General features: G+C 53.3%; 1 protein-coding gene across 7 annotated transcripts in view; it reads right to left on the reverse strand.

Moving 5' to 3' along the window:
• The window catches only part of ZMIZ1 (zinc finger MIZ-type containing 1), a 223,413-nt gene that overhangs the window by 87,497 nt on the left and 113,281 nt on the right, over positions 1-22,635 (reverse strand). For all 7 annotated transcript variants that reach the window (XM_073240733.1, XM_037013332.2, XM_037013333.2 and 4 more), the window contains 3 exons: positions 17,978-18,086; positions 11,678-11,791; positions 4,867-4,972 (listed from right to left, as the gene is read on the reverse strand). In XM_073240733.1, coding sequence (XP_073096834.1) covers positions 4,867-4,972; positions 11,678-11,791; positions 17,978-18,037 — 280 coding nt within the window. In that variant the 5' untranslated portion in view covers positions 18,038-18,086. The remainder of the gene's footprint in view (positions 1-4,866; positions 4,973-11,677; positions 11,792-17,977; positions 18,087-22,635) is intronic.

Here is a 22,635-nt window from a genome sequence, read left to right on the forward strand (position 1 = left end):
TGACTGGCATCTGCCCTCTGTCTTTCCCTACAGAAGACTGGCCTCCTCTTCCTTAGAGGCTTCAGTGGCTGCCTCTTCGAGCCCTGTCTTCTCTCCTGAGTTCTCTGGTTCCATCTCCAATGCCTGCTGGTTCATCCCCAGGATGTCCCTGGGATGCCCTGGCATCTCCCATACCTGCTGCCCTCTCCACATTTTCCACTGCCCACAGCTCTGTGTCTCCCATCTCCCAGACAAGAGCCCAGAGCCATCACTGACCAGCTGCAGAAACAGGAGGACTGTGAAGATGGGCAGTGGGCACCAAGGCTCTCATCTGGACTCCACCCTGCTTTGCTGTGACCTGAGGCAGGTCATCCCTTCTCTGGACCCTGGGATCACCATCCTTGGGTTCTGACATTTCCTATCCTAATATTTTAATATGACTGGGCTGCTTACAGGGGTCAGCTGAGTGAACAACGAGTCATTTGAGTGTGGACAGTAGCTGAGGCATGCAGAGGGCTCTTGAGGACCCCGGACACAGAGACTGCCTGGTGCTTGGCGCCTATGTAGCCAGCAGGCGTGGGCCCGCTTGGTGCCGGGGAGGCTGACATTTCAGTGCTGCCTGCCAAATTGCTGAGAGCTGGCACGTGGTGGTGAGTGGGGGCAGGTGGGCATGCTATGGTCTCAGGGTGACGAGGGGAAGCACATTGCAAGTGACCTTCTGTGCTAAGGCAGGGGAGGGAGCAGCAGGCCCCTAAGGACCTTCCCGACAAGGAGGTTTCTGACCATGTGCGCGTGCTCCTGTGTGCGAGCACACAGGCTAAAGGCTGCACCAGAACAAAGAGCTGGGGGCTGGGTATCTGAGGGGCCCACGTGGAGACGCCTGACTTGGCGGTTTGCTGCAGTGTCTGCTCTGCGCTCACGCTCCGTCTCTGTCTCTCTTTCTCTCTCTCTCTCTCACACACACACACAGCACTGCCCCCAGGCCTGAGCTCCTGCTCCAGAGCCCACCAATGCTGGTGTGCACAGCCCAGCCCAGCTCACCGCCATCTCTCCTGACAAAGCACGGCTCCTCTCTGCATGATCTCATCCCACCGGCCCTCGTCTGGCCCCAGCTTGGCCTCCTGACAAGAGACAGACAGGGAGATGGAGTGGGAGAGGGGTGGGGAGGCAGAGGTGGAGAGAAAGGAGAGACACATAGATACACACACACACAAACACACACACACATGCCCACAAGCCTCCTGCCTTTTCTCTCTCTCCACACACACACACACACACACACACACATACACACACACAGACATGCTCACCACCACACACGTCGACACACACACACACACTCCACAGACAGGCAGACACCCCCTCCCCACTACAGACATGCACACAAACTCCCCACACAGGGAGAAAGTCTGAGAGGCAGCAGGAAAGGGAAGGACAGAGAGACAGACATATGACATCAGAGACCCTCAGAGAGAAAGGAGAGGGAGGGCATGGGAAGGTAAAAATTGAATAAGCCAGTCAGTCAGAGTGGGGACAGAGTCAGACAGATACGGAAAGGCAGGAGGGCAGGGAGGCTGCAAGAGCTCTGAGGACACAGTATGTTCTAGAACTGCAGAGGCCTGGCTGGGAGAGGCCCGGGCAGGTCCAGTTGTGCCTGGCATGGCACTACACACACACACACACACACACACACACACACACACACGCATGAGTGCGCATGTGCTGAGGCCATGTGGACCCTCACAGCTGCATCCAGAGGTGGGTTCACCACAGGCCACGCTCCTACCCACAGAGTCTCAGGGAAAGAATGCAGTGGGAAACAGCCTTGCTGGGCAGAAAGGGCCTGAGAGACGGTGGGGACCATGCTGGAGAAAAGACAGAGAAGCAGAAAAGGAAGTAGTATTTATTCAGTACCTACTGTGTGCCAGGTATTAGCTGGCCCCTCACCTAAATGATCAGGGAATTTCATTTAATCCTCACATGCAGCCTATGGGATAGGCATATAATCCTTTAACGGTGAGGCCCCAGGTCCAGGAGGTGGACACCGTGGTGAAGGCAGGGGCCAGTGTTGGAGTCGTCTCGGGAATTTGGGGTACTGCTCTGCTCCCCATGGCTTCCCCCCTCATGGTCCAGAGTGCCCCCAGCATACTCCTATCCAGCTAATGAAACCAGCAGCTTCCCCTTCAAATGGGCACCCTGCCTTCCCAAGCAGGGACATGGCTGGTATCTTGAGCACTCAGACCTATACTTCCCAAGGGGGTGGGAGTGGCCTGTGAAAGTGACTCGTCGTGGCTGTTAGTGTGATGAGGGTTTGATTCCTAATAAGGGAATTATGAATAAGTGATAGCTGAGCTACAGGCATTGTTGGGTCTCAGTGTTCTCAGTGTCAGAATGGATATACTGAGGACACACCTCAGGTGCCTAGGGCATGTCATGTGACATGGAAATGGACAATGCACAGGAAAGGACTTTATAGACTGTAAAGTTTAGCACAGTTCGGGATGCAGATGGAGGAAAGAACAAAGCCCTTGTTTCAGGAGAAGTGGTGCTGGAAATAACACTGAGAGGAGGCAGAGCTGTGCTAGCAAGACCTGAGTGAGGTGAAACACTCTCCCAGATGGAGTAGCTTCCCAGATCCTGGTGCAGGAGAACAGAGGCCTCTGAAGTCCTTGGAATATCCCTTGGATTTATCCACTTTTCTTCCCTCCATTCCCCAGGAAGTGGAACCTTCCTGGTGCAGACACCATCATCCTCATCCTCACATCCCCAGCAATCTGCCAACTGCTTCCTTGCATGTACACTGCCCGCACTACCTCCTCCCATCCCCTGCCCCATGCAATCTGTTCTTCATGTGCAGCTGGAGTGATCTTTGCAAAATGAAAATTTAGCCATCTTCTCATTACTCTTAGGACAAAGGCCACAATCCTCAGGCCAGGCCCTGTGTGTCTAACTGTTGCTGACCTCTGCCTCTGGGCTCTGGAAACACTGCCCTTCTTTTAGTTATGCCAAAAAGCCATGCTCCCTTCTACCTCACGGCCTTTGCACAGGCCATTCCCTTTGCCTGGGAAGAAGCTCTTTCTCTTTTCCTTCACCTACTCAACTCTCACTCAGCCTTGGAGTCTCAGCAAAGCCTTCCATGAGTGGTGTCATAGTGTCTCTGCCTTTTCTTCATGGCAGTACTTATCACAACTTGAATTTATACACATGCATATGCACACACCCACATATACCTGTGATTGTTTGATCAACGTTTTTCTCTCCCTTTAGACCAGGGTCAGGAAACTATAGCCTAATACCTGCTTTCAGAAATAAGGTTTTGTTGGAACCAGCCACACATTTATTTATCCACTGATGGTTGCTTTTATATAGTCCGCAAGGCCTGAACTACTTACTACCTGGCCCTGTACAGAAAAAGGTTGCCAACCCCTGCTCCAGTCTAAGTTTCCCAAGGTAGGAAGGACCATGTCTGTTTTACTCCTTATCCACACCCGGACCTGGCCAGGTGCCTGCATAGAGCAGCCGCTCACTGGAAATGTCTTGGAGAAGCAGCAATTTCTACCTTGTCAAAATTGTATTTACTCAAGTTATTATTAATAACTACAGATTCTGTCAGGAATAGACATCGCTTATGAGATTCCAAGACTATTTTCTGGCAAGCAGCTCAATTCAATAGCAATATCCCAACGCAGGCTGGCACTTCAAGGATCTCAGAGTAGCTATTGGCTAACGAGAACGTTGTACACCTTTTATCAGTGACCCACAATCCATGTGCATTGACTGCAAACATACATGGAAGAGATCAATAACCCACATTCAAGAGATTATGGGTCAAACAGATTTATGAAAACACATCATGAGATGTCCTTTAAACACTTTCATTAAGGTTGTTTCTATATATACTTCAAAAAACGGATTGACAAATTCAGAGAAAACATCTGTTTTATTCTTACACAGAGGAGGTAATTGCTTTTCTCCTTTTCCAATGAATTGTTGTAACATAAAGAATGTTAACAACATCTAGACACTGCTTGGAAATCTAGACAGATTTCTGAAATGACCCCTGCAAGGTAGGTCTCACGGTCATTCCTGCCTGCCCAAAGAGATAGACCGAGGCTCAGAGACCACACACTCAGCAAGTGGCAGGCTCGGCTGTCACAGATCTGTTGGCGTTCGAGCTTACACTGCACTCCCTGCTCAAGCAAGGTAAGGAGGATGGCAGGAGATATAAAAGTGTATCTCTTTAGTGTACTTAATGCCCTCCAGATAGGCTGCTGCCCAGCATCTTCTTTGGCTTCTGTTTTATATAGGGTCAGGAGCCCTCATGCAATGGATGAGAATCCATTCGCCACTGCAACAGACGATACTATGCTGAGCAGGCGTTTAGAACCCTGAATGTATAATTTATTTTTATTTTGTGTTTTATTTTAAATAAAACATTTTTTGAATGAATACAATGGAATGTTAGGGTTAAGAATGCTGACTCTGGCCTTAAATCCCAGCTCTGCCACTTTCCAGCTATGTGACCTGGGAAAACCTCTTCAATTTCTCTGAGCCTCAGTCTCCTCATCTGTAACAGTGCTTAAGTCACAGGGACACTGTGCTGACGACATGAGACGACGCACATCCCCTTGAGCCTATCATTGGGGTGCAGTGTGCCCTGGGTCCTCTGCTGGCCCTGAGGGGCCCCCACAGGTAAGAACACTGAGATGAGGGACAAGCCCCACCATGGGCTCCAGAGCCTGGTGGGTGTGCTGCCGCTCCTCGGAGCTCACATCACACCCGAGCGAACAGAGGCGCCAGCTGATGGGGTTGCAGACAGCACTGGGTAGAGTGGGGTTCCCCTCCCACCTCCCGATGACATCTGCGAGGTCCCCAGTGGTCACCTACCGGCAGACTTCGGAGTGAACTTGTCTCGGTTCGCAGCACACACAGCCAGCAGTCTGTAGCCAAGGTCTAGGTCGAACCCTTGCTGAGCTGCCACCCGACTGACCACCTGCCAACAAGATGGGGAGGAAGGGCAGGGGTGAGTCAAGGCCGGCACCAGGATGCTGAGCCCAGAGTGGGGGATGTGCCTATTTAACAGGTGAGGCGGGCAGGCTAAGGCAGGTCTCCACTGTCAGGCATAGCTGGACCCACACTGTGCCTCACTGGTCACTCAGCAAGCAGGGGTAAGCAGCTCCTCAGAGGCAGGTCCTGGATCCCAGCCCTGCCCTCAGGAGCTCCAGGCTGGTGGTGGGCCTGGCCTCAGAGCCCAGGCCCTGCTGTCTTCAAGGACTCAACTTCAGCCACGTTCTGGAAGTGGGCCGGGGATGCTGTACCACCATGTTTTGGGCAGCCCCAGGCTGGGGTCTCTGCCCCACCAATGTAGCTCTTCAAAGGCCCTTCCAAGTCCCTGGCTCTCAAGAAGTCTCCCACGCCCACCACGTCTCACTGACCCCTCACAGAGCTCCTGAACCACCATCGTGGGGCATCTGCTACCCTCACTATTTCAAGCACAGTTCCCATGCAGCAGCAGCCCCTCGGCGGCCCCTCCCAAGTGAGAATCTGCACCAAAGGAGAAGCACCATTTAGGACACACGGCGCCCATGGAGCTTCAGCTTGGAGCTGTCTGACAGACCGCTAAGGCTTCCCCAGACGGACATGTCTGAGGCGCCTCAGGGCTCGGCTCTGTGCCAGGTGTCCTGCAGCCTCTCAGAAACCGCAGGGTCCTTATGCACAGTCTGGGGTTTGTCTCCAGCGCCAGCACTGCCTTAGCACACAGGAGGCTTCTAGACAGTGTCTGTGCAAGTTTGCCAACGGCCTTGTATTTGGACCCTGGAGGTCTCACCCATCTCCTAGTGAACCTCAGATGTGTGGGCTGGATGGGAGAGAGGCGAGGGTCTGGGAGGGGTCAGTCCCATGGGCAGTGTGGGACAGGTGCTCTTGAGGCCCCCCGGATGGCCCCATAGGCTCACACCTATCCAGCTTCACTCCTTCCCCACCCATTCCCAGGTGCCCTGCAACTGCCAGGTCTGCTCTTTCCTGCCCACCTTCCTCATTAACAGCAGTGAAATTAAGTTTTCTTATTAAGAAGGAAGGATCTTGGAAAACATAGTTTCAGGAAGCAGCTGGGGCGGCTCTGGCTAGCTGGGAAAGGAGTGCTCCCAGATGTGGGGGCTCATTCTTTTGAGAAAGGGAAGACTCCACCGTCAAGCCCCTAGGGACCACCTGCTCCAGAAGCACTTGGAGGGAGGTCCTCAGAGGGCCTTGGGCTGCCATGGGGTTTGAAGCCATTAGAATAGTTCCCAATTTGCCGCTTTATCTTGTAGGGGTTTGTTTTGAGGGCTCAAGGGCTAAAAAGAGTGAGGAAACCATTAATCTAGGCCAACTTTCTCCTTTAAAATCCTGAGGCCTGGAGACAGCATCTGTGGTGACCAGGGAGGCGCTACTGGATTCCTGTTCTAGGACCACCGGAGCCTCTTGGAACCAGGCACTGCCTCCTGCCCCACCCCATCTCCTGGGAACTCCCTGTGCAGGGAGGAAAAAAGACTTTCTTAGGTTTGAATGTTTGTTCAGCTTCTCCACTGTGAACAGAAGCCCCTGATGCAGAAGTCTTCCGTTCCCTGCCCCCCTAGGCCTCTTTCCCACGGGCTCTACTTGCCCCCCCGCCACCACCACATACACCATGAGCCAGAGTCTGAGCCACCCCAGGGCAGGGCATCCTCACTGTTAATCTCACTGTCCAAGTAGAAAAACCAGGACCCTTAATTCTTTATGGCCTGTTGAGTATTTCTGGTCCGGGGACAGACACTCTGAGCAGGGAGAAGTGTTCTGGAAGGGTCACTTCTGCGCTGATGCTGACTGTGCTGCCCTCTCTTTGGAAGGAGAGCCTTGGGGTGGCCGTGAGTGAGCACAGGGTATGTCTGGACTGCTGCATCAGTGAGGCTGCTGCTTGTGGGAAACACAGGAGAGTATTATGATGAGAGAATGCTGGTTCCCAGGTGCAAAGACTCAGTAAATGCTCTGTCAGCAGGAAGCACTAAATCCTCATCATAGCTCCATGAAGGTGGTATTATCTATCTCTGTTTTGCTAACGAGGAAGCTGAGGATAAATAACAGCTCAATGTTACAAAGCTTGTCTGTGAGAGAGCCAGGATGCAGTCCTGGGCAATTAGGCTGCAAAGTCTGGGCTCTTTCCAAGAGAGACCTTTTCTTTAGCCCACAAAGAGTTAAGGCCATAACTCCTAACCTGCTTGGAGAACCCCCAGGCCCTGGGTTGAGGGCAGGAAGGCAAAGGTCCCTGTTTGACCAGTACTGGCTAATCCTGTTGCCCTGGTTTTTTTAAAAAGAGCTAGCTAAGTTGAGCAAGAGGGGCCTGGTGCTGGTATAAGGACTGTCCTGCAGGGACACAAGGGAATGAATGTCTGCTCGCCACCAAGTGCCCTGAGCCCCGGCATTAATAAGCATCACTGGCAAGAACAGCCTCCTTTTACCAATGCCCAGAGAGGGCAGGGCCTCGTGGCACAGTGAGCAAACTGGACCCTGGGACTCTAGAGTGCGTGGGGACCCCACGAGTCCTGTGAGGTGGGTCTGACTGGCAGTGGTGGGGAGGGTGGACTCAACTGAGCAGCTGTGGTGCTTCAGAGAGGCCTGCTCCGCCTCATGGTGCCCTCAGTGAAGGTCCTGCGGGTGGAAAGACCCTCCATCACAAAGGCCAGCAGTGAGTGGCTGCAGCACTGTTGCCCTCTGCTGGCTGCACTCTGGCGGGGAACTGGACTCTGACATGCTCTGAGGCAGTCAGGAGACCTGGGGACACGGGGCCTGTGTTCCGAACCTGTTCCACCCTGTAATGTACAACCTAAGACAAGTTACTTAACCTCTCTGAGACTCACGTTCTTCTGTAAAGGTGCAAGGTTGCCCCCCGTCCCAGGGCTGTGTGTAGTATGGGCTCTGACACCTCTACGTGTCCCCGTTCTGTCTCTTGGCTGTGCCCTAAGGCCTTCAGGACAGAGCCCTCACTTCCCACATTGCACCCATTCTCAGCGCAGGGCCAGGTAGCTTCTGTGGCTGTTGCTACTTTGGAGTCAGACATGAGACTAGGTTCGGGTTCTACCACTTACTAGTTGTTCTACGTCACCCAAGTGACTTAACCTCTCAGGGCCTCAGTTTCCTCATCTGTGGAATGGGCACAAAAGGACACCCTTGTAAGGGAGACAGCTGGGACCAGGCACAGCTCAGGGAATGCTGTGTGGACATGCGCAGCGGCTTTAGCAGTGGGTGCTTTGAGGCTGGGGGAACTCCCTCCCTGGAGACATAGGAAGGGCACTGTCCACCTGCCGGTTGGTGTCTGTCTCCCTCTCCTGCCTCCCATATTTTCTCCTCCCTCCTGTGCTCTGGCCACCTGAGCCTTTTTTTCTGTCCCTTGAGCTTATCAAGCATGCTCCACCTTAGGGAGGGAAGAAGCAGCAAGTATGGCAAAATGTGTCCATTTACTAGCTGAGGCTAAGTGGTTTTTAATTTATATCCTCTAGTAAGCCAGATCCAGAGGAGTTTGTTCCCAGAGGTCACCCAGGGGATGGCAGTAGGCTGGTGTGCTCGGGCTGCCACCTGGCTGGGGGGGGTATGTGTGTATGTCACCCAGCATCACCGAGCATCACCCAGCCTAGGCCCTGTGGGGTCTCTGACCTCTCCCAACCCATCCCTCCCCATGTGTCTCGGCTGGGGCAGAGGATGCCCAGGGGAATGGGAGGACTGGCTGCAGGGCCATGTGGCTCCTGGGGGCTCAGTTGTACCAGCCTGGGACTGTGGCAAGCTGCTCCTTCTCTCAGTTGCCTTGTTTGTAAAACTGAGGTGATGTTCCCTTCCCCGACCACCTGCAGGGTCTTCAGGAGGATGCAAGGAGACGGTGCCCAGGAAAACGCCTGGGCACAGGATGTCTTCCAGGACCACTCCCACCCCACCCCACCAGCAACTCACCCTTTCTGTTGCTGGTTCTACTGAACTCCAAGGGACAGTCAGACTCAGGTCTCTGTGGCTGTGGCCTGTGGGCCAAGGGCCCCTTTCTAGCTAAGCAGCAGGCTGGAGGAGTGAAGGCCAAAGCTGGCCATTTGCTGAGTATATGCCCTAAGCTGTGGGGCCATAAGGAAGGGCCCATCAGAGCTGGCACTGTGCCTTTGGCCACACAGTTTCCAAGTTTCCCTGGAAAGCCACGGCAATCCGGTCAGATCCCACGAGCTCTCCAGGAAGCCCTCCGTAATCCCTCCATCCCACCCAGTGAGGATGTCCCCTTCAGAGTTCCTATCCTCACGCAAGCTACATCCCAGCACTCACCTACTTAACACCCTTCAAGGGCTCCCCATCACCCTTCAGATAATACCCAAACTCATCTCCCTGAGTCTGCAGGCCCTCTGTTGCCTGGTTTCTGCTTCCCTCTCCAAACCTGTATCCCTCTCCCTTTCCTGTGTTCCAGCCATCTGAGACTTCTTTCTCTTCCTTGAACAAATCAAGGCTCATGGCCTTTGCACTAGCAATTGCTCTGCCTGGAGCACTCTTCCTTCTCATCCTCCCATGGCTGACTCTTCGCTATGCAGGTCTCAGCCAGAGGTTACCTCCTTAGGAGACTTCCTGATCACCATTCTGGCCCCTCTCACAGGGCCCTGATGTGTGCCCTTATTTATTCTTTTATGTGTTTAGTGTCAGCCTCTCCTATTGGAAGGTAAGCAGCTTGAGATTGGCCCACCATGCTCATTGCACTCTGTTCGGTGCCAGCATGGTACCTGACCCACAGCAGGGACTTGTTTGTTGAATGAACAGATGAATGACAGGGTTGGGCAGGGCCAGTTACCGGTCATTTCGTGCCCACTTGCCCTTTCAGCCTGGCCAGGGGCATTGTTAGATTTAGCCTCAAGCCCCCACATCCTAGGCAGGGCCCAGCTTCGGGCAGGCTGCTGGTGGATTGTGGCAACCTTGTGCACGGTCCCCACCTCCTCCTTCACTTATGGCTGCCAGCAGCTGGGATGGAGAGAGGGGGCCTCTGGAAACATCTGTCCCTGCCTGTGGGGCTTAGCCCGAACCAGGATCCCCATAAAGAGGATTAAGGGAGCTGGGGGAGGGCAGGGGTGCCCCAGGGGCTGGAGGTGAGGAGGTTTGGGAGTGCCGGTGGCCTCCTGATTTGACTTGGTGGCGCCAAGGGAGCCACATGATGTTGGCTTTGGACAAATGGAGGAGCCCTGGGGTGGCCTCAGCTATACCCCTAACTGACATCCCTAAGGACTGGCCATCCCCTCTAGAGGCAGAGGGTCTTGGTTTGAGTCCCAGAGCCACTTCTAACTGGTGGTGTCATCTTGGAAAATCAGTCACAACAAGTCTCAATTTTCTCCTTTATAACATGGGGATGTTGGCAGGACCAGCCTCATAGAATGGGTGTGCGGATTCAATGGGGAGTCATATACAGGGGGCCAAGCTCGGTGTCAGGCTCAGAGGGTCTTGCAGTGATGGCCTATGTGAATGTCACTATTCCTCTTGCCCCAGGCTAGGGCCATGCCTGGCCTTTCACCTCTCTCCTGTCTGGAGCTTTTGAGGAAACATTGCCCCTTGAACTTAACCTATTGCTCCTGCCTGGCCAGGGATCCCTCTTGGCCTCTCTTCTCCAAGCCTTGGGGTAGCTGGGCTCCCCAGCAATCTGTTTACCCACATTCCCTTCAAACCTGACTCAGTGCCCTCTGAGCAGCTGCTCTCACTGGCTGTTGAGGTCTTCACATTTATGGATACAGGTCATGTGGCTGGGGACATTCGCAAACTGTGAGCTCTTTCCATGTGTCTGTCAGATGGCAAGTTCCTAAGCTTAGCAAATCGTTCCACAAGCTCTGGACCTGGCCTCTGCTCAGTCTGTACCCAAGACCTTTACTAAGATGAGTGAATTTCAGTTCTCTAGGTTCTGCTGTATGTCCGGGCCTTTTCACACACTGTTCACCATCCTCATCAAGTGCTCACTACCCTCCACTACTCTGTGATTCCTGCAGATGTGTTTTCTCAGTTTTTGGTGACCAGCTCTGCCCCCCAGACACGATTCCCTTCTCTGTGCTGCTTTACTTTGTCCCCGATTCTCTCAGCCACCTCTTTCTACATCTGTCTCCCTCACTGAAGAGGAAATCAGGCTTGGCCAAGTCTTACTCATCTTTGATTTCCCAGGACTTAACAGAGGGGATCGTACATGATAAATGATCAATCAATGTTTATCTGGATAGACGAATGGATATAATAGCAGCTCAATAAACACTTACAGGAATGGATAGATAGATGAATGGATGTCTACAAAAAGAGCTCAATAGATGTTTGCCCAAGTAGATGAATGAATGACTAGATAAAAGAATGCCTGAATATCCTTTAAGAGTCTCTGCTTTGCTTATGATTTACCCCCACTACCCCACTACACATTTACCCCCACTAGACTTAGAACTCCCCCAAAGTAGGTCATGTCTTTCTCATCAAGTGTGGGGAACCCACATAATCTTGAGGACTAAGTCTCTTCAGCAGACGAGGTTCCCTGATGGTGTATGTATGTTGTGGGTATACATAGAAGGACCATCCCCTCTGGCAGCAGTATCTTCCTCTCTATCACCCGCTGTTCCCTGCAGCCTCCCTGGTGCCTGAATAGGCACACAAGTTCCCAGCAGTCCTCCCTGGATGTGAGCACAGGTTGGGGAAGGTGCAGACTCACCGTTAAACAGCCCATCAGGCTCTGCTCAAAAGGACGCTGAAAGGCTCGGGGGTCTCCACACCAGTCCAGCAGTTCCGTGGCGGCATTGTGGAAGTTGGCAGGGTTCTGTAAGTGCTGTGGGAGAGGGAAAGGGCAGCATGAGGCTCCAGGAATGAGGCCAACAGGCTAGCATGTGGGGATCTGGGGCAGTGAAGGCGCCAGGTCTCAGGGGGGGAAAGCCTGGCAAAAAGCGGCAGGCTGGGATTAATGAGTCGTCTCCACCTCTCTCTCACCCACTTTCCCTTTGCATCGCCACCCAACCCTAATCCCTGGCAGGATGGGGATTAGTAGCCCCTTTGCAAAGATAGGAAAACTAAGGTCTAGAGAAAGGGGATAATATTAAATAGTAGAGTGTTTTTAGGATGCTGGCTAATGGAGGAGGCAAACCCTGCAGAGTTCAGGAGGTGGGCATCCAGCTCCCATACTTGGGGGCTGGCACTCCCTCAGCCAGGACAGGGAGGCCCTGGAGATTTCTTCTTGCTAACACCATCACCACCACCATAGCTCAGGTCTGGATGCCCACCAGCTCTGTCTTCGGAGCAAACTCGGCCACAGTTAAACAGGGTGGGGACAGGGGGGCATCAAAGAGGCCTCCAGGCCAAACCCAGCTGGGCAGTGGACTCCAGCACACTGTGCCCTGGTTACTGACATACCCTGGTCTGGTGTATGCAGCTCAGCAACCCCAGTTGCCCAAACCCGGATTTCCTGGGCCTAGTTTAGCTTGGCTCTGGGGCAGCTGGCATTGCTGTGTAGGCTCCCAGCCTGAGCTCAGGCCCCTCCCAGCTGGGGGATCTGAGTCAACAGAATGAATCTTGGTGCCATGGTCTCTAGATTCTGCTTCAGACCCAGGCCACAGGGCTGGTGGGCTGGCTTCCATGGCTAGCCCCTTCATTCTCTTATATTTATCCACATCTTTCTATGCCATGCTGAGTTAAGTGCTGAGCCCAGGAGGCTAATGACTGGCTCTGGGTTCTGGAGCAGGTTAGGGGCAGAGCTGGGCTTCCACAACTGGGTGTGATTGTGGACCTCCAGCAGGACACTTACAGGGTATTCACAAGGGCTGGGGAGTAAGCCAGCTGCAAAGGGAATGGTGGCACATCCTGGGGCCCCTGGCTGCCTTGGTGAGGGAACAGTAGCTCTCCCGGGGCAGCTGTCCTATCCCAACCTGCAGCATCAGTAGACCTTGGAGCCCAGGCAGAGAGGGGGTCTTAGTTGCTGCTGGGTCTCAGAATTAGGGAGGGGGTGGAATGTACTGGAGGAGCCCCTGTGGGGCACTCTGCTTTCACCTCCTACTAGCTGCTGACCTAGGACAGTCCCCCACCCCAAGCCTTAGCTGCTCCATCTGTAAAATGGGGATGATATCGCAGCTTGGCTGTGGGAATTTTTGTGTCTTTTGCCTAAAGTTTCCTGACTGATTTTACAATGTGGCTCATGCAAGGCAAAATTTAAAAATGAATGGAAGACAGTGAAATGAATTAGAATATCCTCTCTCTGTGGGAGAAAAGGAAGGAGAGATGAAGGAAAGGAAGAGGGCAAGCATGTGGCAACACGGCCCTTGGTCACAGGGGCGGGGGGGGGGGGTGCTGCGGGGAGGATAAAACAAGATGAGGCTCAGACGGCCCCTGGCGAAGCGCCTGGCACGTGGGGTGCTCCCACGTGGGGCTGCCCTTGGCCCTGTCTCCCAAAGGCTCCCCTAGAAGCACAGCTGCACTTGGCAGCTCTCAGCTGGCTGCACACAGAGCTCCCTCTGCAAAGGCAGAGCTGCCTGCACTGGATTTGAGAAGACGGGGGAACTGCCACATATAGAAACATGCCCTTTCAGAGGGCAGCAGTGGGTCCTCACCTCTGCCTCCTGCCCTGTCTCTAAAATGTGCCCCCACCCTCCCTGAGTGACGGGTGGCATCTGGGCTCCACATGGAAAGCCATGCAAATCAGCTAATTCCCTGCCCAGAAGCTTCCTACTGCTAACCGAGTTATTCCGTTTATTTACGTGATGTCACACCCAATTAGCAGGGTCAGTAGCCACCACATGCTGTTCTCAGAGCTGCCCGCCCATAGCACCCCCTCGCTCAGCAACCCCCTTTGGGACTCTGGGCTTACAAATGGCCTCTGAGACCAGTCTTTAGGGGTCCAGTTTCAAGCACCCAGACTTCCATGTCTCGCCAGACTACCTCTGAGCTTCTTTCTCCACCCTTACCCCCGCTGATGGATCTAGCCCTCAGCTTGGGCTCTGGGTGGGCATTTGTGGGTACAACTCATTGGTAGAAAGAATGTCATATATCCCATTCAGTGGCTGCTGCTCAGTAGCTCTGTGACCTCGGCCAAGCCCCCTCCCCACACTGTGCTTTTTGTCACACACGTTGACTACGAGGTGGCTGGAGTACACAGAGAAGCTGGGTGATGCTGTGAGATGAGCAGGATGGACCTGGGCCAAACCCTGTCTCAGCCATCAAGCCATGAAGCCCTGGGCATGTTCCTGAGCTTCAGATCCCTCATCTGTAAACTGGGGTGGTGACAGCTTTCAGGGCTGCAGTGCAAAGTTTAGAAACAATATATGCAGTGCCATCCCCATTACAGACTGGGTGCCAGGTAGAGGCTGCTATTGCTGTGTTTGCTTGGAACTCAGTATGGTTCCATGTTTCTCCTACACGCTCCTTGAAAGTAGAAATAGCATCCCGTTCACCTCTGGAACGCAAAGTCTGGCCTGAGGCTAGGCCCACACAGAAATGGTAAGTGATTTAATCATATAAGTGTCCAAATGATACTCCATCTGTGGTTCAGACCAGGTCCCCAGTGGCATGTGGAGGGGCCAGTGCTGGGCTGTGAGCTTGGCCAGCCTTTGATGGTCTGGGGATGAGAGTACTGATTTGAATCATAGGCAGAATCCTCCCTGACTGTGGCTATAAACGATTACCCCATTTCCTACCAGAAAGACTGCCTGTCTCTACAGTTTCTCAGAAGATCTGGGTTATATCCACTGGTTGCTGAGTTGGTTGAGGCAGGAGAAGGGGACACAATGCCCTGGATCAGGGATCGGCTACCCAGACCAAGTGATGAATCATCTTCTTATCAATCCATGTATCAAATGATCTGTCTATCCATCCACCCATCAATCCATCTAAAAATGAATCAATTCATCTACCACCCATCTACTTGCCCACCCACCCATTCATCCATTCACTACTTTATCCAGCACTCATCATCCACTCATCTACCTACTCCATATACATCCAGAATTTATCCAACCACCCACTCATCCATTCATTTGTCCATTGATCCATCCATTATCTATATTCCCCCACCATTCACCCACCTGGCTGCCCATCCACATGTCAATCCACCCACCCATCCATTCATTCCCCTAGCTATCCATCTATCAGTCCACCCCTCCCTTGGCCCCCTGCAACATACTTGGGCCCCCCTGGACTGGGCCCTATGCTAGACTTGTTGACTTAGAGGTGGACACAGCACATCCTCTGCCCCCAAGGAGCTCAGTCTGGTAGGAGATCTGATATACACCCCACAGGGCCTGTGGCTCAAGGGAGAAAGAACAAGATGGGTGAGGTAGCTGTGGGCCCACGCAGTGGTGGGGCTCAGAGGTGGGGAGTGCATTTGCTCAGAGGGGCACCTGGGGTTTGGGGAAGCTGCTGTGTAGGAATTAACTTTGCACATAAAACCCAGATGCGCATGGCTTTGCACATGCCTGTGACCTCTGAGTGGGGCACGTTGAAGAGAGGGCACTGGTTCTCCTAGTACCAGAGGCTGAAAAGGTGGAAAGGCAGCTGAGCTGCAGGCCTGGAGGGAGGTGCACAGAGGTGCTTGGGGGATAGTGAGGGCCAGCAATGGCAAGAACAGGGTTTTGGAGGGAAGACAGGGTTTGGCTCAGGTCCAACCTGCTCATCTCACTTCTACTTCTGCGCTGTAGCAGTGAGGCAGGGCCAGGAACCTGAGACTATGAGGCCCCAAATGGGAGCCAAGTCCGGCCAGGCAGAGGTGGGCACAGCCAGCACCTCCGTCATCCTCAGAGCATGCAGACCTGCTCGTCTTTCTTTTCTCATTAGGATATGGGACGTCTGAGAATCAACAGTCTTCAGCCAGCCACGGCCACCCTCTGGGGCAGCTATGGAGTAGAGCAGACAGATGTCAGCCCTGAGCTGTATTTGACTGGATGTGTGTGTGTGGCAGCGGTGGGGGCATGTAGAGGATGCAGGGACCTCTGGATGACCCAGGGGGCATCTGGAACCCCATCTGGGCTGAAGGCAGGAGGTACTGCTAGGTGAGGATGCCAGAGGGCATCCTCACACATGTGCCACTCTCTGGCCAAGAGCAGAGATGTGTGCATGTGTGTGCATGTGTGTGCATGCGTGTGTGCAGGCACGCGTGCATTTGGGACAGGTTGGGGAAGGGCAGCTAAGGCAGTCCCTGGCCTTCCAGCTGCCCCAGCACTAACGGCTGGGTGTGATTATGTTGCCCTTTCTACAGATCAAGCGAGGTGCAGTGGCAACTCGATCAAGGTCAGGTAGCTAGTGAGTGGCAGAATGGGGACTCAGGTTCGCCGACTGGGAAATGTAAGCCCCGAGTGCCGTGCTTTGAGATGGCTGCTCTCGGGTGGGCATCTGCCCATGTGGGACCCCTGGGAGGCCCAAGGGAGTAAAGGGCACCCTGGTTCCTGGATATGCAGAGCCAGAATTGGGGAGAAGAGTCAAACTGTGAGCAGGTTTCAGGAGGAGCTTGTGCCTGGCACAGAGGGGCTCATGCACAGGGGACATGACTGTATTGTGGGAGGGTGGAGGCCACGGACAGCTGATCCCTCATAGGCAGCAGAAACTGGGTCAAAGGCAGAGCTGGGATAGAGCCCTGCAGAGCCCCCAGAAGGAGGAGGGAAGGCAGGGGAGGAGGGAGTGCATCGTCTGGTTTCTATTCTGTGACCGTGAGCAGAGGCGTAATTGGCATTTGGGAGAGCTGTTCAGGCTGAGTTCAATCTGTAACAAGTCGTCTTCAATTTCCTCTCCTCAGACCCTGCACAGGCTTCTGAGATAGCTCTCCTTGACGCTGTGAGAGGACACAGATCCTCATTCCTGCGGCCTAGCCTCAGCCCCACTGGGCCCTGGTGTTTAGGGAGGGCAGGCTGTGTTGGAGTGGGGCTGTGAGCCCTGCCCCGTCAGAGTCTTGAGGCCACTGGCCTCCCCTGGTTACCTGAGCTTCCCGTTAAGCCTACTTAAGCCAGGGTCTCACCCCAGCACTCTCCTCCCTGCTGCTGAGCCACTGAGGATAACAGTGGATAATAGCCCCCACCAGCAGTAGCTGATCACCTGCCAATGTCAGGCCTGGGCTACATGCTTCACCTACAATATCCTCACAGCATCCTAACAGGATGGCCTTACTGGTCCACCTAGATAGGTGGGGAAACTGAGGCTACAGAAATATCAGGACAGGCCTGAGATCACAGGGAATACATGGAGGAGTGAGGATTTGGGCCCAGGTCTGTTTCATGTCAAAGCCTGCATCCTTTCTGCCAGATCTGCTCCTTCCTGGAGCGAAATGACAACTCTAGAGTCTGTGCACGGAAGCGGCCATGCTGGGCTGCAAGGGGACTGAGCCCTAGAGGATGAAGGGGCCACCACTGGTTGAGGGCTTCTTAAAATGGGGGCCACCTCTGAACGATCCAGACAGGATACCGACGGGTGAATTGGCTCTTGAGCTTTACGTGAGCATTGGGAATTTACTACCTTCAGGGATAAGATCATCCCAGCACTGGTGGGGCTGGGCTGTGTGACTTCAGGCAACTCCCGACACCTCTCTGTTCCTCACTTTCCTTTTCTGTAAGATGACCTAATTTCCCAGGACTTTTCCTATTTACAGAGAACCACTGGAGCAGAGGGGTGCTCAGCTTAGGTCTGAGAAAATTAAGCCCTTCACTGCATCCTCACAACAGCTCAGAGCACACAGCAGAGCCCAGAGAGGGCACACCACTGCCCACAGTCACACAGCTGGTAAGGGAAGGAATAGGGCAAAACCAGCATTTGAACCAGGTATTTGATTCCAGTATTAGGCTGGTCCATGCCAGCAATGTTCTGATGAGATGGGTGCTCAGGGAGCCCTGGGCGGTTGGCCCTTGCCTACCACCGCCCCCTAGAGCTCTGGGTGCCTGGCTGCCCCGGGTGGTCAGCATACCTGCAGCTCTGCCCGCCTGCCTGCCCTGTGCTTGCCAGCTGGGCCTGGCTGTTCCAGGGGAGGAGGGAGCCCGGGCCACACACCCACCTGCTTGATGCACTGCAGTCGGTCATTGGTCTGTTGGATGTGCCTGTCCATAGAATTCATTCTGGCCGTTTCGCTGGGTTCTACCGGAGAGCCATGAACGTTGTCCAGCCTGTGAAGACAGAGGGGAGTGGGTGTCACTGCCGGCCTCACAGCCACCCTCTGGCCCTGGTGGCTGCCAGCAGGTTCCAGGGCTCTTTGCAAGCCATGGTGGCCTCTGCCTCAGGTAGCTCTGTGCTAGAGGGAGGAACTGTGGCCACAGCTGCCCAGCCCTTCTGCACATGCAGCCCTCGGGGAGCCCCACCCGGGCTGAAGGCAGCAGGTACTGCTGGGTGTTCCCTGTGGACGGCTGATGTGAGTACTGCACAGGCCTGTCTCCCACAGGATGTGGAACTGCACACTCAGGTACGTGGATTTCTGCACACGTGTGTGTCAGGTGGTGGTGGTGAGGATGGCAACCCCATTTTCAGATTCCTGGTTCAGGGCTTCGCCCACTCACAGTGGGTGTGTGCATGTGCATGCACACGTGTGGGTGGGATCTGCGTGCAGTGATGTGTGATGTGAGTACAGCGATCCTGTCATAGGTGCCACATGCTCCCCAAATCCCCCATGCCTTAGAATTCTTCACACTTTATAAACTACAACTCCATTCTCCCATCTTTGCCTTTCTGAGAAAGAAGGGCAGGAATTAGCACCAGTCCCCTTAGTTTCCTTAACCAGGTAAGGAAAGTTGCAACTTTCCTTTCCTAACCAGGTAAGGAAACTAAGACTCAGAGAGAGGAGCCAGTGTGAGTCCAGACCAGGAACCAGGGCTCTCACCACCACTTCATGGCTGGGCGGTCAGGGGACATGGACATCACGATCCCCAGGCTCATTCTTGCTGAACTAACATGAGTGAGACTTCCTTCCAGGTGGTGAAACTAAGTGGAGGTAGCTCCCTCAGCTCTAGAAAACCCCTGGAGTGTCCAGACCTCTCTAGGAAGGCCATGACAGCAGAGCTGGAGATAGAGCTGGAGAGACAGAAGGAGAGCGGGACAGTGCTCAGCTCTAGTCCACGCACTCAGGCAGCCAGGCCTTTGGGCCAGAGCAGAAGTCTGCCTATTGGTGGCTGGGCTTGCCTTTCCATAACCCAGTGGGCACTTCAGGCTGCAGACACATGGGTGTCTGGGTGTCTGCAGAAGGTGCTGAATAGAGGCCTCTGGCCTCTGGCCTTTGCTGACCTGTGATGCTTCCCCCCACCCTCAGTCCCACCCTCACCCCCAAAAGGTCCCTCATCTCCAGCCATGTCACCAAAGGTCCCATTTAGTAGGCACTTTCCGTATGTTGGGCACCTGCATTCTCTCTTCATGCACACTCTGTAAGACTAGAATTATCTCTACTTTATAGATGAGGAAACTGAGGTCTGAGATCTGCCAAGTCCCCGTGGCTAGTGGGAGCTTGGACTGTATCTGCCTGTGTGTGTCCGTGTCCTGGCTCTCCGGCCCAGCCCGAGCACCCTGGGCGAGGGAACCAGCGGCATGCCTGGCCCTGGCCTTGGGAAGAAATCCCTGTTCCTCTTCCAAGGAGCTCCTTAGGGCGAAACTTGCTCTTCCATTTGTGCTTGAAAAGGCAACTTACCTATGTGGTTCAAAAAGAAGAGTCCACAAGGGCATCCTGGCCCTGTCCCCAGCCCTAACACACCCTTCCTGAGAGGGTCATCAGTCTCCTGAGGGTCTCATTTTAGGGAAGCAAATATCTATTTGTACTCTCTCCTGATATTCCTTTTAAAAGAATATAAAACTGACTGCATTCTATACACATTATCTGGACCTTGCTTTTTTTCTCTTAATAATATCTCAAAGTTCATTCCATATCAAGACATAAAGACCCTTTTCATTTTTTAATGGTTGCACAGAATTCCAAGGTACTGATGAATCATTTATCCAACTCACATCTGAACAACTACTCTGGCCAAGTGCTGCTCTAAGGCCTGAGGCCCTAGACAAGACCCTCCTGCTTGGGGAGCTCACACTTCAGCCTGAATGATACAGCCTAAAGCCATCTCCAAATTTTATTATTGCAAAGTGTTGCAGGATCACCTTTTATATTGGTCACACCACCCATGTGCGAATTAATCTAGAGAACATGCTCTTAGAAGTGGAGTTTCTGGGTCATTTGGGCATTTGTACTTCTGATTAAATGCTTTCTGGGTTCACTTCATCTTGTAGCTGTCCAGAAAAAAAAAAGGTAAAAATGGGGGTAGTGCCCTACATTTATTTCTTCTACTCTTACCCTGCCAACTTCTCTCCATTCACTCTACCTATCTCACATTTATCCACCCTGATACCCAACTTTCCCACCTGTCATTTATCCACCTAAACACCTGTCAGTCTATTTGTCCATCTATCCACCCATCCACGCATCCATCTAAACATCTTTAGTCTCCACTTGCCCATCCAAGTGGATTTCCAACTCACCTAGGAAATCCTTTCCAGTATCTGTACTGTAGTGGGTCCTATGCTAGCTCTATGGGACATGGAAAGATTAAAGTGAAATAATTTTCTTATGTTCAAGGAGCTCTTGGGCCAAGTCAATATGCACTCCATGTTGCCTATTAGTGGACTGTTTGTTGAGCCTCTCCTTTAAGTCAGGTGCTGGCCCAGGTACTGGGCATAGGCAGACACTGGTATAATATCCCCCTTTACAGATGAGGAAACTGAGGCTCAGAGGGGATAGTAGTAGCAGCTCCAGAGTCCTCACTTTCCCATTACAACCTAAACTTCTGTGCAGTAACCAGGGAAGAGCCAGGGGTCCCTGCTGGAGGCTGCTGCCATGTGGGTGTGAGTCAGGGAAGAAGTGGCCAGGGAGTCACTCCCCATGCTACACCTGCAGGTATCCTGAGCAGGGGCTGAGTTCTTCCTCTTGAATTTACCTGCACAGAGCCTCAGCCAGTGCTCACATGGTGAGGGTTCCCAGGGACAAGGATCGATGGGGGAAGCAGGGACATGGGAGGGTCCAGAGCAGGAGCAAGCCAAAGACACCCTTGCTGAGGCCACTTCAGTTCCCAGTGTTGGATGCCATCTGAGTGGAAGGACCCTGATGGTTTCCAGGCACTACATGGTACACAGTGGGCTGGGAGGGCCCAGCTCCCACTCCCTGGGTATGGGTGACCACTGGTCCCAATTAGAGTGCAGTTTCCACAGCCAGTGGAGTAGGGACGCCAAGGTAAAGGGACCCATTAAACAAAGGCCTGGGTTAGCTCTGGAGGAGCCTGGAGGGAAGTACAAAGAAACACCAGGGCTTCTGCAGGCCTCAATTCCCCTGTCCACAGGCTGCAGCCAAACAGGACAAAGGGCCTGTGGTGGCACAAAAGGCCAGCAGGGGGCGCTGCTGATGAAGCTATGTGTTCGGAGGGCTAGCGGCCGGCACCAAGTGGAGCTCTGGGGCTCTGTCTTCAGGGTCCTTCTCTGCAGTGAGCATCTGAGTAGCTGCAGCGGGACTTTGAGCAAGTTTCTCTGGCTTGTAGGCCTTGGTTTCCCCATTTGTAGAGCAGGATGGTGAGGATGTGTATCAGGTGGCTTCACAAGGTTCTGAGGAGGAAAGATTCCTTGGATGGGTATGGATGTTGTTTTGTCTAAGGTCAGAGGCCTAGTGAAGCCTTGATAAATGCTTGTTGAATGACTGACAGATCGTTTCTGGAGCCTGGGCATGCTCAGCCCATTCAGGAAAACCCCAAGCAGGCACTAGGAGCCTACATCCACCCAGGCAGTTCCTTGGGACCTAGAGGCTGTTCTTCCCTGTTGAGCCATGGCAGGGGATGCCACAGGTCTCACTTTAGGAAGCAAAAAGGGGGAACAGAACCATCAAGTTTGGGTCAGTCTCCAGGTCAACTCACAGGCAATCCTGCCTGGCGGCCTGTGGCTGGACTGAGTTGGCTTCTGAATTCAAAAGATTCTCAGAATGTCATTTGCCAGAGGTGAGGTGAGGTCTCCTACCACCCTAACAATCCAGCTGGCTTAATTTTGGGGAACCTGAGGCCTATAAGTGGTTCATCCAAGGTCTTACAGCATGTCTGGGCTGGATCTAGATCCCAGGGGGCTTTTCTCCTAGGTCAGGGCTCCATGTTATAGGAACCAAGAAATGAACAGCTGGGCCTGGGATGTCTGTGAGACTCAAAGGGTGTGTGGCAGCTAGCAGGAGAAACATCAGAGATCATAAGCACAACTGCGTGTTGTGTCTTAATCTATAAAAGAACAAATTGCTTGGCTGATTAAGATGACATTTTTAAACTGCTGAGATCAATGGAAAATTGGGGTAATTAACACTAGGAATGGTGACTCCAGTCCTTGCAGGGTCAAGGCCTGGAATGCTAAGGGTCCTGGAAATGGAGGAAGAAGGGGTGGGTTGAAGGAGGCACGAGAGAGTAACTCACTGGGGGACAGTCTGGCATCTTCCATTTGTTCTGCACCTGCTATGTTCAGGCAGAAGGCCAGGCCCTGTGCATTGCTAATTTACTTAATCATTAATCCTTCATGTTCAGAGAGGTGAAGAGACTTGCCCAGGGTCACACAGCCAGCAAAGTATTGGTCTGAAATTCAAACCTTCTACCTTTCTGTTATTCTGTTTGTTCTTTCCATTTCTCCAAGACTGTAAGTCCCTGGAGCCTCCTGGAAGACCCCACT

This window comes from Manis javanica, chromosome 7 (assembly GCF_040802235.1).
Source record: "Manis javanica isolate MJ-LG chromosome 7, MJ_LKY, whole genome shotgun sequence".
In the NCBI taxonomy this organism is placed as follows: domain Eukaryota; kingdom Metazoa; phylum Chordata; class Mammalia; order Pholidota; family Manidae; genus Manis; species Manis javanica.